At 38.3% G+C, this 16,681-nt stretch overlaps 1 protein-coding gene across 4 annotated transcripts; it reads right to left on the bottom strand.

Moving 5' to 3' along the window:
• Positions 1-7,536: 7,536 nt before the first annotated feature.
• prpf18 (PRP18 pre-mRNA processing factor 18 homolog (yeast)) lies at positions 7,537-15,594 on the bottom strand. 4 transcript variants are annotated; one of them, XM_079681705.1, is made up of 11 exons: positions 15,398-15,594; positions 14,481-14,558; positions 14,228-14,254; positions 12,438-12,539; positions 12,226-12,339; positions 11,496-11,642; positions 11,206-11,274; positions 9,342-9,482; positions 9,182-9,253; positions 8,938-9,093; positions 7,537-8,216 (listed from the first exon to the last, which is right to left on the bottom strand). In XM_079681705.1, the coding sequence occupies exons 1-11, from the start codon at positions 15,461-15,463 to the stop codon at positions 8,136-8,138; spliced, it is 1,053 nt and encodes a 350-aa protein (XP_079537831.1). In that variant the 5' UTR covers positions 15,464-15,594; the 3' UTR covers positions 7,537-8,135. The 4 variants fall into 4 exon arrangements, with proteins under 4 accessions (XP_079537831.1, XP_079537830.1, XP_079537833.1 ...); XM_079681704.1 differs by having other exon boundaries at positions 11,493-11,642; positions 15,398-15,593; XM_079681707.1 differs by lacking the exon at positions 14,228-14,254 and having other exon boundaries at positions 15,398-15,593.
• Positions 15,595-16,681: the final 1,087 nt, after the last annotated feature.

Raw genomic sequence — 16,681 nt, 5'->3', positions numbered from 1 at the left:
ATTTCAAATACTGCAAAATAATCTGTGACGCATTTGTGTTTATTGTGTTTTTTCCCCGGGGAAACCCTCACAAGAAACACCGGCTGTTGTTATGCCTGCTGTGACGTTAAGTTGTAATTATGCCTTTACAAGCTTAAAAGTTGTATTTATCATCTGAATTTGGCGAAACAAGTTTAATATTCTTAAAACCAAGACTTTGTTTATTTGAAATCAGATGAAAACAAACTGTCACGGACCCTGCCGTGTTATCTTACTACGCTTTTCATTCATAATTTCAGCGGGAGGGAGGGGGAGTGTTGCTGAGGAACAACCCTTATTGTGGAATAAGGGGAATGCAGAGACTGGCTACAAGTGTTTTAGGTTCAAGTTAGACAACTAATGTCTGGGTTAGTGCTCATGACTTCATGTGTATGTCATTTTAATGGTTAATCTCAATACACACACATTTTCCGTGCTTTCCAATAGTTTAAAATAGTTTTATTTCACTGTTTAATAACCTGTTCAATACAAACATGCCACTTGTAAAAATGAAATAACATTTCTGTGAACTGATATTTGTTTAGTGAGCTTATTAGAGGATGTTCCCTGAAAGATTGTAAAATGTCAATGAAGATGTCAGACTTAGTATATTTGTTAATAATTACATACAAAACATGGAATTTTTGTGTATGTGTGTTTCAAGTTAATCTGCGGCCCCCTGGTGGCCAGTACATCAATGATGTGGCCCCCACCACAATCAAAGTTGCCCATCCCTGCCTAGGTCTAGGAAACAATTGATTTACTGTTGAAAAACACACGCACACGCACGCACGCACGCACGCACGCACACACACACACACACACACACACACACACAGCAGCAGCAATTGGTAAAAAGCAGAATGTGGCAAATCTAGTATGATGATGGGAGTCAAGACTTAATTTGGTGGGGAAAATAGGATCAAGAAAAAAGCCAGAGGAAAAAGTCTGCTTGTAGAAACTTCTTTAATTTCTACTGTACCTTTGGCAAACATTGCCATTTCCTTTGACCCTATATATTTTCCAGATCTATGTTGCCATCTAATGGTGTGTATTATTCCAAGCTAGGCTTATGTTTCCTTATGATTCATTAACCATCTCTTCCTATCCTCTCTGAACTAAACAAAGCAGTGGCTGTGAACACACTTCACCATGGTGATGGCTCATGAGAGGACAAGGCCAATTTATATGAAAAGATCCATTTATGTGCTGCTGCTGCTGCTGCTGCTGCAGCTTGAAATGGATTGCAAATAGCAGAACAGGAATGATAATGCATTGGCTTTGCTCTTTTTTAAATGTTCTCTCATTTTATTTCTGCTCTGTGACAGACCTGTGACATGTCGAGACCTCTCCTAGAAAGAGTAATATAGGTTCCCATTGGTTATATGCATTTTATTCATTAATGTTTTTATTACAGTTTTTTATTCAACGAGGCACATCCTACCATGTGTGAATTTTCTTTGATGCACTTTACTGTCTTTGTTCTGTTTGTTTGAAATTCTATCTGTTATTATATTGTGACATACAGATATAACACAATTTTCTTCTACTGTATGTTGCATACTGTATATGGAAACAATGACAATACATTCCTCCTTTAACCTGCACTCAAACAAATAAAGAGACTATGTCTTACTCTGCAAGGCAAAACAAAATGAAAAAGCAAAAACAGTTAGAACTTTTGGGCAGTATAGCAAAACTAGATAACCAACTCTCAACATGTCCATCCCCTGAACTAGATAAAGAAAGGCAAAATCTTCAGATGGAATACAATTTACTTTCAAGAGACTGAGAAATTGCTTTTAAGATCGCGTGGATTTCAGTATGAACATGGGGAGAAGGTGGGTGGTCTCCTAGCGCACCAAATTAAGAGCCAGTTGGTTTCCCAACAAATTAAACAAATATGGACCCCTACTCGTGAACTCACAACAATCCCATCTGTTATCAACGACACCTTTAAAACCTTTTACTCTGGACTATATGCCTCACAAGCCCCGGTCGATAATGCGGACAGAACTAAATTCTTGGATGATCTGGAATTTCCGTCCATAACACCTGCTCAGGAGGGTGAGTTAGATCAACCTCTAAAGCCTAGTAAAATAGCTGACTCGATCAGGCTGATCCAGAGTGGCAAGGCCCCGGGCCCAGACGGCTATCCAATTGAGTTTTATAAACAATTCATTGATGAATTGACCCCCCTTCTTTTGAGAATGTTCGGGCACTCTCTGGACCGGGGAACGTTGCCACAAACTCTGTCTGAGGCAGTAGTAATTGTATTATTAAAACCAGGCAAGGATCATTCTGAGTGTAGGTCCTATCGCCCCATCTCCCTTCTGAATGCGGACTATAAGATCCTGGCTAAAATACTAGCCATATGCCTTGAATCAGTCACGCCAAACATCATATCATCAGACCAAACTGCAGAGAAAGCGTTCGAAAGGGTGGAGTGGGGATTTCTATTTGAGGTCTTTAAGAGGTTCAGCCTCGGATCCAAATTTGTGTCGTGGATAGCATTGTTATACTCTTCACCCAAGGCTTCAGTGAGTACTAACGGGGTTAGTTCTCAATATTTTACACTAGGTAGAGGTACTCGCCAGGGTTGCCCTCTAAGCCCGTTACTATTCGCCATGGCAATCGAACCCCTATCAATTACGCTTAAATCGGCCAGCTTTACACAAGGAATTACCAGATATGGTTCTGAACACATACTCTCGTTATACACTGACGATTTACTATTGTTCATTTCTAACCCTATATCTACCATTCCTCAGATAATAGATCTGTTAACCCGATTCGGAACCTTCTCGGGGTACAAGCTAAACTTTTCCAAGAGTGAGTGCTTCCACGTAAATGACCTGGCCCTTCAGATCCCCGATAGACTCATCACCTTCAAGATGTCTAGGAGTAATTTTAAGTATTTAGGCGTGAATATAAGTGAAAAAATCTCTGACCTTTACAAAGATAACGTCCCACCACTAATTGACAAGCTCAAATATGATTTGGAAAGGTGGAATAATTTACATTTATCTATCGCTGGGAGGGTAAACTGTATCAAAATGAACGTTCTCCCTCGCTTCCTGTACCTCTTTCAATGTCTGCCAGTCTTCCTACCCAAATCACTTTTTCGTAAAATAGACACACTAATCTCCTCTTTTTTATGGCAAGGGAAGACTCCTAGAATTAGGAAAGAGCTTTTACAAAGGCATAGATCTACAGGAGGATTAGCGCTTCCAAATATAAGACACTAGTATTGGGCAGCCAATATCCACAGTAATTATATGGACTAAGGAACCAACATTGAGTTGGTGTGAACTTGAAGCCAAATCCTGTCCTAATACCTCACTCTTTTCTCTGCTTACATCTACATTACCCAGCCGGCCAACTCAATATTCGAATAACCAGATTGTTGTTTCCACCCTAAGAATTTGGTCCCAATTCAGAAAGGCTCATGGACTCTGTGGATCCTCTATACATAGTCCCATTCGCAACAACCATGTCTTTCTCCCCCCTTACACTGATGGGGCCTTCTCTATGTGGCAGAGATTAGGTCTTATCAGAGTAAGGGACCTTTACATTAACAATGTTTTCGGTAGCTTTGCCTCCCAGGCACTCATCTATTTCGCTACTTCCAGGTCCGAAACTGAGTTAAACTAAATAACCCTTCCTTCCCCAATATCCCTCCGGATTCAATAATTGACTCAATTCTGGACACTCTAACAACCGGAAAAGGTTTGCTTTCAAGAATTTACAATTCCGTCTCCCGTCTCACAGAAACATTGCTCGGTAAAATCAAACAAGATTGGGAAGAGGAACTAGTCCAAGCTATTTATGATGAGGTCTGGGATGGCGCATTAGCAAGAGTGAACAATAGTACGTCCTGTGCCAGGCTCAATCTTATACAACTAAAGGTTGTCCACCGTATCTATTACACCAACTCTAAACTCTCCAAAATATACCCTAATGTCACGGATACCTGTAACAGATGCCACACGTCACCAGCAAACATGACTCATATGTTTTGGTCCTCGCCTACAAGGATACTGGATAAGCATTTTCAAACACCTTACTGAGGCCTTGGACGTGGTATTGACACCATGTGCAAGGACTGCCATTTTTGGAGTACTACCTAGCCACCGAATGTTGAAGAGGAAAACTAAAGACAGTATAGCCTTTGCATCTATCTTAGCACGTAGAAGAATACTCCTAGAATGGAAATCTTCGATAGCACCTAAAGCATCTCTATGGCTTAAAGATTTAATGATCTACCTGAACTTGGAGAAGATTAAATATAACCTGAGGGGCTCCTCAAAACTATTTGAATCTGTCTGGGGCTCTATGATAGCCTACATAGCTGAACTTAAGACACTACATTAAGAAGAAAGGGGGGGGACTACAAATGTATGTGTATGTTTTTTTGTTTGTTTTTCTTTTGCCTCTTTTTATCTGTTTTTTTTAATTAATTAATTATTATTTTTATTTTTTATTTTCTGACTTTGTATACATGTATGTATGTACATGTATGTATGTGCATGTGTACATGTGTGTGGGTATGTGTACACATGTATGTGTGTATGGGTACATGTATTACTGTTATTATTCTTTATTTCCTTATCTATGAATTTTCTTTTAATATTATCTTCTACATTACTTTACTTTTACCTATACATGTATCTATTTATTTAGCTATTTAATTTAATTGCTAGGACCGGGAGGGCGGGAAAGGGGTAAAAAATATATATTGACTGTATAAATGTAAACTCATTGTGCCTGACTCAATAAAAAAAATATTTCAAAAAACAAACTAATAAAGAAGCTAAATAAATGAATATTGTGGTTCCAAAGAACCGTATTCAAACTCTGTCATATAAATTACTCATCATATTTATTCTCTCTGCTTCCACCCTTGAATGACCCCAATGCGGCACATTCATCAGAGGGTTTAGCATTTTATATAATTTGACCTTTAAGCCCCCTTTGAGTCCTGCTTATATAATTAGCTCTTTGACGGTGGTAATTACATCAATATACCCAAAGTGACTCCTGATATAAAGCAAAGCCTTCACAGGAGGCTGACAGTGAGGTTCATATGACAAGGTAAAGAAGACAATCTATAAATCCAGTTAAATCGCTGGTGATCAAGAAAGAACGTGAGGTGGCAAAGATAAACACACACACATACAGAGACGGAGAGAAAGAGGCGTGTTGGTGTGAGACACTGTGCCTCCGCCGGTGATTGGTTTCCACCTCTGCAGGAGCATGGCAACCATCACACTGTCAAGCGAGTCCAGATGAAAAGAGATATTAAGCTCTAATTACAGCTCAGACCTGCACGCTGGCAACAGACAAGGCATTCCCTGGAAATGAATGGAGAGTTGTTACCTGGAAACAATATGACGAGCTAAAATATTCCATAATGGTGCGTCAATGATCTCTTTGTGTTGATATCAGAATCAGAAACAGCTTTATTACCAGGTAGGTTGACAGGTACGAGGAATTTGACTTGGTGTTGTTACACCAAAAATAAAACCAAAATTAAAAACACAGAAAGAAAACTATTTTAAGAAAACCATAATAACATTAACAAATATTTAAAAATATAGTAAAATACTTTTGTTTTTTCTTAATTCAGAATAATATGGCCTTTTAAAAACACATTGAAAAGCATTTGGTTTAATAACATATTGTTTGCATTAAAAACTCTAGATAACGTTTGTACATGTTAGTAGATTCTAAATTATTCAACATGATGTACCATGAACACTAGAAAACAATTATGCAGCCTTTTTTCTTTGATTTTAACATTAGCATGCTAATATATGCAGTGACAGAGGGGAAATGGAGTTGATGCTTTCACCAATTCTGGGGAATTGAATGTGATAATGACAGGATCCCTCACACGTCCTGCTCCGACACAATCCCACACCTAAACAAAGGCGCACAGAGAGCAGGTTTTTATCCTGCCCACATCTTAACGCTAGTAATGGGGCCAAACATAAAACAGAAATCATTAGAGAAACAAATTAGTTAGGCCCCCAGATAATGAATACAAACCCTCATTGATGTCAGCGAGTTCAGGCCATATTAAATCAGCATATTCACATACAGGGTCACTGCCAAGAGAAAGGGATGAGGTCACCTGTTAGTGGGCAACATATTTGAATAGTATGGACAAGTGGTAGGAAAAATAATACGTTATCAAGAGTCAGGCTTTACATGAATCAGAGCATGGTGTTTTGAGATTCAAATGCCCAAAACACACAGAGAACAGAAAGTGTCAGAGAAATCTGCTGCTAGGAAAAATGTATTAATATATGGAGTATCAACATGTAGTGTTACTAATTTCTGAAAGCTTGATTCAACCATCATAGATCACCAGAAACTGGAGTTCTTTCAACATGTTATATCGTTTATAGTTCAGTTCAGTCTCCACACATGTTGTATATGTCCACTGTATGATCATGTCATTTGTATAGATCAGTTTAACATCTGCTCCCGTGAGGCTTTTATTATGACATTTGATTTGACTAATTCTAATCTGGGATAACTACTTAACATAAAGTGTTTCCTTTCAGTTGGCATAGTTCTGCTCTGGGACATAACAGAACTCACACAAACACGCAGAGATGATAACACACAGAGATTCCTTGTTAATTTACAACTGCAAATACTTTCCACTGGACCATCATTTCAAGGCCCTGGCTAAGCAAACGTCACAACGGACACTGACACTACACATTTGACTCGACAAGTGCCAAAATAGTTGGTTTAGTTTATCTCAAGGACAGGCAGATTAATGACTATCGGTGGATACATTCAATGACTTTTGATCTGGTTCCTTCATATCCCTGAATTTATATCGTTCTGCATTGTATTTTGTTACAAAATATTCCTTGCTGTAGGTTACATGTTGGAGCTTGAAGTGGGAACACATAGCATTTATTTCAGTGTTTGCACTGCCAACTGTCAACCTGTTTAGCTCCAACTGAGTCTCAGGTGGTGACGCGCTCAGAGCTGACAGACTGGAGCTGCGGTGACGTGGGTTCAGCCGAGCACACACTACGACCACAAGGAACACATCAGATCACCATGGTTACTCAGTGTAATAAGGCCAGTGTGTGACGCTTTATGCTATCATTGTAGAAAACTTCTGGCAGCGTTCCGAAAGCAATAAGTTGTAGCAAATGTAGTTCTTTTTGTTGCATTGGATTGCCTTCCAGAAAACACTCGTATTACATAATTGCCTATTTGAATCCGACTAGTGCATTCTTAATGAATCCTTAAGCCACACAGCTGCAATTCACAATGTTAGTGGAGCATGTCATGGCACACTTACAGAGTCCGTAATTTGAAAAACAATTTCCCTGCAGACACATTTTCTAATGACCAGAAACAACTGATGGCTAAAAATAGTCCCATTCAGCAATCCAGCTGCAGACGACGAGAGAGAAACAAAATGAATCTTGAAGAAGGATGATTGACTTTTCCCACAGCATAAAAAAGAACAATCCAAGCAGCTGGTAAAGCAAATCAACGCTTTATTTTCTCACTAAGATAGTACAGAGACACACTGAATTGGATGTATTATTAGCTGAAAACTCAAGCATGCACATATAAGTGAATCTGCATTCATTTAAATTTGTCAAAACAAAAATCAAGAATCACAGGCGTAATAAAACTTACATACACTGGATCTTACTTGGCTAATGACGCTATCAGGACATACAATCTTTGAAAAACTTAAGAAACAAATATTAAAAGAAAATGTGTAAATACAATTGAACCTTTTTACCATTTTAACATTTCCTGCAACAATGAGTTGGACTGAAAGCATCCATAAAAAGAAAGGGTCTCAAGTAGGACTGACACTACATCAGTTTGCCCAGAAGCTCACAAGTCTAATCAGACTCAAGGGTTATCGAGGGTACTCCACATACATCTGGGATAATTGTATCCAGAAGTTAGCTTTACTCTAGGGCCCTTAATGTCAAAGATTTCAATGTTTGCCACAACCACACTTTAGTCATACCAGAACCCATCATTGTTGTGAACAATTCCCATTTTCTATTGTGATTTAACTGACCGGACAGCCTGGGCCTACATTAAGCTGAAGTGACAAGTTAAAGAGCGTTGTACTCCACACACTTTGAAGGAACAGTCGTGAAGTGTTTCTGGCAGATGGTCATCAGCCTCTTCAGCCCCTGTAGAAACAAACATAACATACAATTAAGTTGTTAGTTCAATTTAAAAAAAGCTTTTGATATCCTACCTGGTGAATTTATTTTGTGAAATAGCAGCTGAGTTGACCCTATAACTTTTTGTCAATGTGCATGTCCTGTTTTTTCAAATTGTATACTGATTTAATGTGATAAAATCTGACAATTTATAGTAAAAACTGTAAATGATGAACCAACTTGAATTCACAAAAATACTACATTTGTATTATTTATATACAAAAAATGCCAATGTATGCAGTTGTTGTGACTGTAAACCAGTAGAAGTTTAATGCAGCAGAACAAGCATCCGCACTCGCAAAATATTCAGTGTGTAAATGTTTCTGTACAGGAAGTGTCCGATGTTAATTCCTGTCCAACAATGATGTTACCGCATGTCTATAAGAAGAGGAAATATGCATATAATTCATTTTATAAATAGAAGCACAGATATGCCATGTAGAAAATAGTGCTCTTCTACTTAGGTAATAGAAATAACATTGGGAATACAAATAATATAATTTGAATGTACATTCAAACATATAACCCAACCAAACATGCGTTTCATAGCGCATACAACAAAGATGATACTGATTGATTCCTACACTGTCAGAGTGCTGATATTGCAATCATTAATATTTCCTTGAAATAATTCCCCTCCTTATATAGATTTAGGCATTCTCTCTAAGGGATAATCTGAGGGTCTCACCTGGATGTATTTTCTCTGCGTCTCATCGTTGAGGACGTGGGCCACATGCTTGGAGAAGATCTTCTCTCGCCCAGTACGAGCGTGGATACCCACCATGGTCACACCAATGGGCCAGGGAGCGTTACCGATGGCCATCTGCAGGTAGGCATCATTTGCCTGGACAAAATGTTGAATATAGTGGATATATTTGTCCATTGTAAAAAAGGCTTAGATGGTCAAAAACACTGTTTTTCAGAAAACATACCTTGACATATTCTCTCTCCAACATGAATTTAATGATGTCGGTAATTGATTCTTTGATGTCAGCTGGTAAATTCTGAAAGAGATAATAGAGAATGTGTAACCATTAGAAATGAAGAAATCTATTTTCCTTGCAGCTTTTCTGTTCGCTCCGAAAATGTTACCTTCTTCCTGAGCTTCCTGAAGAGAGGTTTGAGGTAAGACTCGGTCTGCGAGTGAGTGGCACTGGCCAGCTTTCCCTGAACACTTCTCTTCACATGGTCCTCTCGCCTGTTCAGATCTTTGGCCCAAACGCCGAGAAGAAACTACAATGCAACAGGAAATGAGACAAAACAGTACCAAGTATTGAAACGGGGAGAGACGACAGGCAGAGTAGGATGTTCATCTTGAATTGGGTTAAGGCACATAACAAAAAAAATCCCATCATCATAATATTTTGGATCTATTTAATAACAGTGCAATTCAACACTGTAATTCAGGGGTGCTCAACCTTTCTGGAACCGAGCGCTACTTTTAAAGTTGCCAGTCTGCCGAGATCTACCAGTCCAAATAGAGAGGCGTAGCCATTACTAACAGCCTCCTACCAGGTAAATACACACTTCTACTTGTATAAAACTGACCTTTGTACGATGAATACTTCATAAAATACTGCAGATCCTTTATCTTACCTCTTTCTAATCTACACACATACAAGTATTTAACTGAACTTACACAACAGTGTTGTTGATACAGAGTTGGAGTCTATTCACACGTCACATACTACAGTGGGTAATGTTTTCAATAAACATTGAACAGTGCTGCCACATATGACACAGGGAAAAAAGAAAATACACTGAACCCTTTCTTTGCCATCCTATAAAAATAGTGTTGCTACAAAAGTATAAATTAGGCTTTCTAATAAGACAACTCAGATCTGAAGCTACACAGGAATCTGCTGCCAAAGTGCAATAAAAAAGACAAAATTAATAGAATCAAACCCTTTTTTGATTGCATTTTAGTAGAGTATAAAAATAAATTCCTTTTTAAAATAGGATGCTAGCAACACTAGTTTCTTAACCTGAATTGATAATAGACTATAATCAATTTAAACAGAACAGATCTTAATGTTTGCATTCTTATATCATTTTGTACAATAATTATAATGAATAAGTTCAAACAAACTAAAACTTACAGCTGATTAATAACAGTATCTAACTTGAGTTTTTATTATATCAAAAACCTGTTGAAATGCTGATGTTATTTTTACTGTCCCCAAAAAGCGCGTTGGCAGCCTCCAGAGGAATGCTTCTTTCACAACTTTGCCGTCTTTAAAAGACTTCATGTGTTTCACAAGAACGTGACTGACACGATAAGATGCTATGGTAGCAGCCTTGCTCTTGTTGTTGGGCCGGGTGAAAATGGACTGCTGCGCATTTAGCTGTCCTCTCAGGCCCCTCCCCTTTTGGGAGCGTAGGGCAGAATTAGGAGGGAATTCCATCTCGTAGCGTTTGTGCACTGTTTTGAAATGCCGCTCCTAAATTACTCTTCTTCGATAAAGCCGCCACGCTCGCATTGCAGATGAGACGGATGGACTTTGAATTGGAATACATACAAAAATAGTCATCCTCCCACTCGGAGTGAAAATGATATATTTTGGGCTTTTTTGCTTCTGCCATAATTGCGGTCTTTTGTGTGCGAGGACTGTCACTCCTGTTGCCATGGACAACGTCAGCAAACTACTGCCCACTGCCCACCAGCCACGCCCCAACACATGAGGTGACGCCAATCACAAAGCTTTGATGCGTTCAAGTGCATTATTCTGGCATAGGAAGATTATGTTATAGGACATTAACGATAAAACAGAATATTGTTGTTCTATTTTTAGACACATCTCGCGATCGACTGGGAATCTCCCCGCGATCGACTGGTTGGGCACCCCCACTGTAAATGAATGAGGAACCACATAGTCAGTAGCCAGAGACGTGCTAAACATGTTTTATGAAAAAGCTCCCACTAGATTTAAGTTAGAGCATTATTTTCTTGTCTTACCCTCAAGAACTTGTCGATAACATCCTGGTCTCCATTATCATCTCCTTTGCCCAGAGTTCTACCAAGAGTCTGGATAAGAGTGCAGAAACCATAAAGGTACAGTTTCAGTATAAGACATAAATTGCATCATAACCTTAACTTAATAAAGAACACAATTTACAGAATGTGTTTAACTTATAATATATTTGCTGGTTCAAATTCAATTTATAAATATTTATAAATTAACATTATTCAGTATAAACAAAACACCCAAACCTCAATTACTAATTGGTTACGACACAGTCTACTACCTCCAATTCCTCTATAGTTGTGTTTTCTTCGTGCACTTTCAGGTCGTGCTGTGTGTCCACTTCTCCCGGCTCGGTTCCTCCAACGATCTCGTTCAGGTACTGCGCGTCAATCTTGTCCATGGCTGCTTTCAGGTCGTTCCTCAAGCCCTACACACACAGTTAAACAGTGTCAACCAGAATACTGTATTTAAAGTTGACAATACACACGGGTGTTTGCTATAACTCATCATACTGAAATAAATGTTGATTGCACAATGTTAAGGCTTTGGAATAGTAACACCACTTGCTTTTAGATTGGTTACTCATAAGCTTTGATTTCACCATGCCAACAAGAATACATACTTCTGAAAAAATTAAGGAGCTGTGGAACATTTAATTAAATGTGTTCCGTGCAATGATTCCAGCTTTTATTCAAATTATAGCGGAACTTGCACACGGACTGGAAAGATGATATCTTTAACCTTTCCGACTTCAAATCCAGCCATGTTTAGACTGTTACATCCACTCATGCAGCTGCGGGTTCCTTGTAACAGCATTTTAAGTATTAGTAGTACTAGTGGTACTAGCTCAGATGAAGTCCAATGCTCATTCGCAGTTGCAAGGAAAGGTTGAAACTGCCTGCACTCGACACCATGTGGTTGGCATAATAGCCTAATTTATTTCTCCCGGATAGAAGGGACTTGAATCAGGATGTCTTTACTGGGCAATGTGTCATCACAATCAGTCCTACCTTGTTCACTTCAGGAGTCTGAATCTCAATCTTCCTGAGTCTCTGGAAGGCGTCGTAGTCAGACTCTGCAAACATTCGGATTGGTTCCCCTCGCTCTCTAAGTCGTCGAATTACCTTTACAAACACAGTGATGCAAAAAAATGTGCATTGACTTTTAATATGGAAAGAAAAATGACTTTTGAGGCAAGTGTTAATAATTTACGTTGACTCACTTCCTGTCGTGACAGTGACATTGGCAGTTTCTCTTCTGTTAGCTCCTGTGTTAACACTGGTTTCGCTGAGATGGACGGCTCATCTTCTTCTTTGTTATCATTCTTTTGGACAAAAAGGAGGGAAAATAAATATATTTATTTATGAAGGAATAATTGAAGGTGAATTTGATCATATTGAAAGGTTGTGCTTTCTGGGCCAATGCAAATGAAACAAATATAACTGGGGTATGTAACAATGTCCTAGTAAGACCTTAGGGATAAAAAGGTTGTGTCACTATGATCAATCTTATAACTTACATTTTAATATAAATAGCAAGATTTTAATTTAGCAACATTTTAATATAAAAAAAAAAAACCCATCTTATTTCAGTTGGTCTAATCACAAGTCTAATCACAGGCAAAATATATTCAGTAATTATTGTTGCAATATGCTACCACAACATGCTTTTATAGGCACATGCAATCTCAGCACTCTTAGATTGTGGTGTAAGGAGCACAATCTAAAAGAACAAACAGAAACTGATTACAAAAAGCCTCCCCAACAAACAATGGCCTTTTCTCAAATAAACCACTAGTAAACTGTATGTGTACAAAGAGCACAGCTTAATACGTTTGACATCTTAAGCCTTGCACAAAGTCGAAGAGAAATGCAGTTTTCCATAGAGCAACTGTTACAAGGCAAAGCAAAATAGGGACAAAAAGTTGATCTAAATATAAAAGCTTCTGTCGTAGATTATTTGCAAAATAAGAAAATCAACTTGTTAACACAAATCTTTTTTTATTTCAGTTCAGTATTCCATGCTGAAATCCACACCATGTCTGTGTCCCACTGTGGCTTTGTAGATTCCTTTCCTTGTTCCCAAAGTGATTCTTTTTGTGTTTGTAAATAGTTTGAAACACAGAAATGGTCCAGTATATAATGTGGTTGTCATAATGGATGTGAAATTGTGAAAATCATAAATATGGACTATGGTGGTGAATTGGAAGCATGTGGTTGTTTAGCTAATTAATTTAATAAAGGTCTGAAAACAATCACATTTTCAAATGCGTTTCTGCAATTGACAAGACTATGAAAGTACCTCATTTGAAATCAAAGTAAAATCCATGACTTTTAAAAATGTGCTGGAAAAAACCAAAGGATGTTTCACATTAGGCAGAGATGAGCTGATTACATGTTTTATCAGATATCGAATTAGAATGTGTTCACTGATTGAGTTGACCCAGGCATCATGGGATTTACTCAAAAGTAAAGATGTCTCCACCATGTTATTTCTGCTTTGATCCTCACTGGCTTTAGAGAGCAAACTTTCAAATAGGGTGCCAAGGAAGCGAAAGCCTTTGGGACACAGTGGGTGTTTCTCAATGTCGAGAACGCTTGCTTGGTAGCACATGTCTTCCGAGTCACTTGCTTCAGAAGCGAGGCAAGAATACTTCCTGGCATTCGGAAAACGAAGTGTGGAACAGGCGAGCAAGAGTCATATGAGAGGCCCCACCTTACATTTTCCGCCACAGATTTGGGGAAATTGATCCGTGCGCAAAGCATTGTGGGGATTTTTAGACCGCGGAGTCTACACATGTGCAGCCTCGAAATTTCTCGCTACGAAGTACGTCGGCCTCGGTAGAATTCCAAGTATGCTGGACATTGGAACAGTCCTTCGGCGGCACTCGATGACGTAGTATGCTTGAAATAGTGGCTCTGGAGCAGCCTTCCTCGACATTGAGAAACACCCAGTGTGCTTTGTCCTTTCATCATGCATCCTGTCAGCTACTTTCACTGTGCAATCCCATACCTGGCTCTCAGGAGTCTCTCTCTGAACCTACCGATGCAGGCAGCAGAGGCAGGTTGGGGGAAAACAGCAAACACAAACACCAATGTACACCTGAGCATCAAAGACTGACCTTATTTTGTTTCCTGGCAAAGGTTTTATTACAGTATTACAAATGTCAAATCAAACATGAGATGAATCTGAACTGGAGAAAGACAGCGATTTATTTGCATTAGTGTGTATGAGAGAGTAAAAAAAGAGTAATCTTGACATTAACCTTATATCCGCATCTTATGAAGTAATCTTCTTGTTCCATCCGTGCAAGATCGGACCTTTTGAAGAATTTCTTGTTGTCCTGAAAGCACAAATATGATGGAATTGTTATAACATTTATAACAAAACTCTATATACAAGCAATGAAAACATCATACCGGTGGCCAAGACTAGAGTGGTATAAAATAGTAAAGCTCTCAAAACAAAGATGGCATGTGTTTTACTCTTTATTTTCTTGAACTATGGTTGATGAATGTTTATCTTCAATACAAAATAGAAAAGAAAATACTGTTTTCCCCTTTGTGTTGGGTGAGAGCATACTGTCCTGCAAGTATCTTCTTGCAATGATAAATAACACTACTTATTTTTTTTTTAACAAAGTATGAACATATAGGTCACATATTTAAGGATGACAAGGTACTGAAATAGATTTGAGAATGATATCCCCTAAAAGTATTACAGTACATAAACTACCACCAATCATCAACCCATGAGCTTATTCGTATTAATTACACATACATTATTAGAAGCTTAGTTTATTAATGGGTTTTATTTTGTGTTTAGCATTTATGGTTTAGGTTTAAATCCCAGTATTTCCCCAGCATGGAGCAAACACATCTGACTTCTAAGAGCATTAGAAACAGCCTGCACATCCATGTATCTGACGTTAACGCCACGTTACGCACTTGCTAATGTTCGCTATTTTTTGGTGGTTTTAACCTACTGACCTACTATGAACTATATCTGAACGTGTAGTTCAAACTGGCCTATGTATTAATAGCTGTTTAAACACGATTCTGTAAAGGCAACGCTGTCTGATGTGAGTTAGCAAGCGTTAGCTAAGTTAAAGCTAGTAAACATGTTAGCAACAGGGCTAAGTTACCAAGCTAACAATAACAATCAACTTAATCAGCTACTCACGTCGATGAGGCTTTTGTCTTCGATGAGTTTTCTTTTCCTTGCGATCTCAGCCTTTAGTATATCCATTTCTGTTAAGTAATGGTGGTCGTAAATCGTCTATTTTAACAAACAATTAAAAAAGTGGGACTTGTGTAACAACTAACAACGCCACCACATACAGGCTTAACCCGGAAGTTGACCTTACAACCGACAAAAACCACTAGATTTCAAAATAAGAGTCCTCCGTTACCAGCTGTTGCATAAATAGAAATGAAAAAAACGAATTGACCATTAAAGTCACTCAAAGATCGAAGCTAGGATATTTCCGGACCAAGCACTCAAACTACGGCATACAGTTACTGTGCTGTTATGTAGCCTACAGTGTCCTGTGTTACAAATAATATAGTAAGCATTATGGCTTTATTGGAATGTTCTATTATCATTAAAGCATTAAAATACAGAGGGATGATAGCTCATATATGAGGCAGTGTTTCCAGGACTCTACCGTAATGCATAGGATATTCGCGCACCGCAATATCACATGCGGGCTGGCTTGACTAGGTTTTCCCGAGTGGAGGCTGGCTTGACCGCAGTAATATTACTCAAGGCATTTGTTGGTGTATCTAATCTGGCCTTGCCATTCAGCTATATAATATAGCTGAACAACAATATACCCGATATTGTTGTGCATATTCCAAAACAATATAGGACTAAATCAAATATGGGCTGATGGAGTTCCATTTCCTTCGCTGCAATAATCGTCCACTTGCAAGATGGTACAACATAGCACAAAATAGTCTGTGAGCATTGGTTTCTTCTTCAACGTCCACATTTTAAATCTCAGTTTTTGCAAGGTCTGAGACTAAAAATGAAAAACTATTAAAAAAAAAATTATGAAGTAAGACCAACTTAAATGGCATGCATTTGTATACGTGACAACACTACCTACTGTTTTCTGCCAGTGACTCAGAATGTATTCTGCTGCCTGAAGCGAGGTCATGAGGAGGGAGGGGAAATGTAGGCTATTCATTGATGTACAACATATAAATATATAGATAGTATCTATGCCCAAAATAATAGGATAGCAATCTAAGTCCTGTCTGGTATCATCTTTAATAAATGCAGCATTAGTTTAACAACTTACTCATGAAATCAGTCAAACATTAGAGGTGGTAATTTTTTCATTTACATCTTTTGTAAAATGTAGAAAAATAAGTTTTCATAATAACAAAAAGGGATCTAAAAACATTAATAATGTCTTACTTATTTGAGACTGAGAGTACAAGAAACAAGTTGATGTTTGCA

Source organism: Notothenia rossii, assembly GCF_949606895.1.
Source record: "Notothenia rossii genome assembly, chromosome: 5".
NCBI lineage: Eukaryota > Metazoa > Chordata > Actinopteri > Perciformes > Nototheniidae > Notothenia > Notothenia rossii.
Note: the sequence above shows the minus strand (reverse complement) of the source record. Positions and strands in the feature narration are given on the sequence as shown.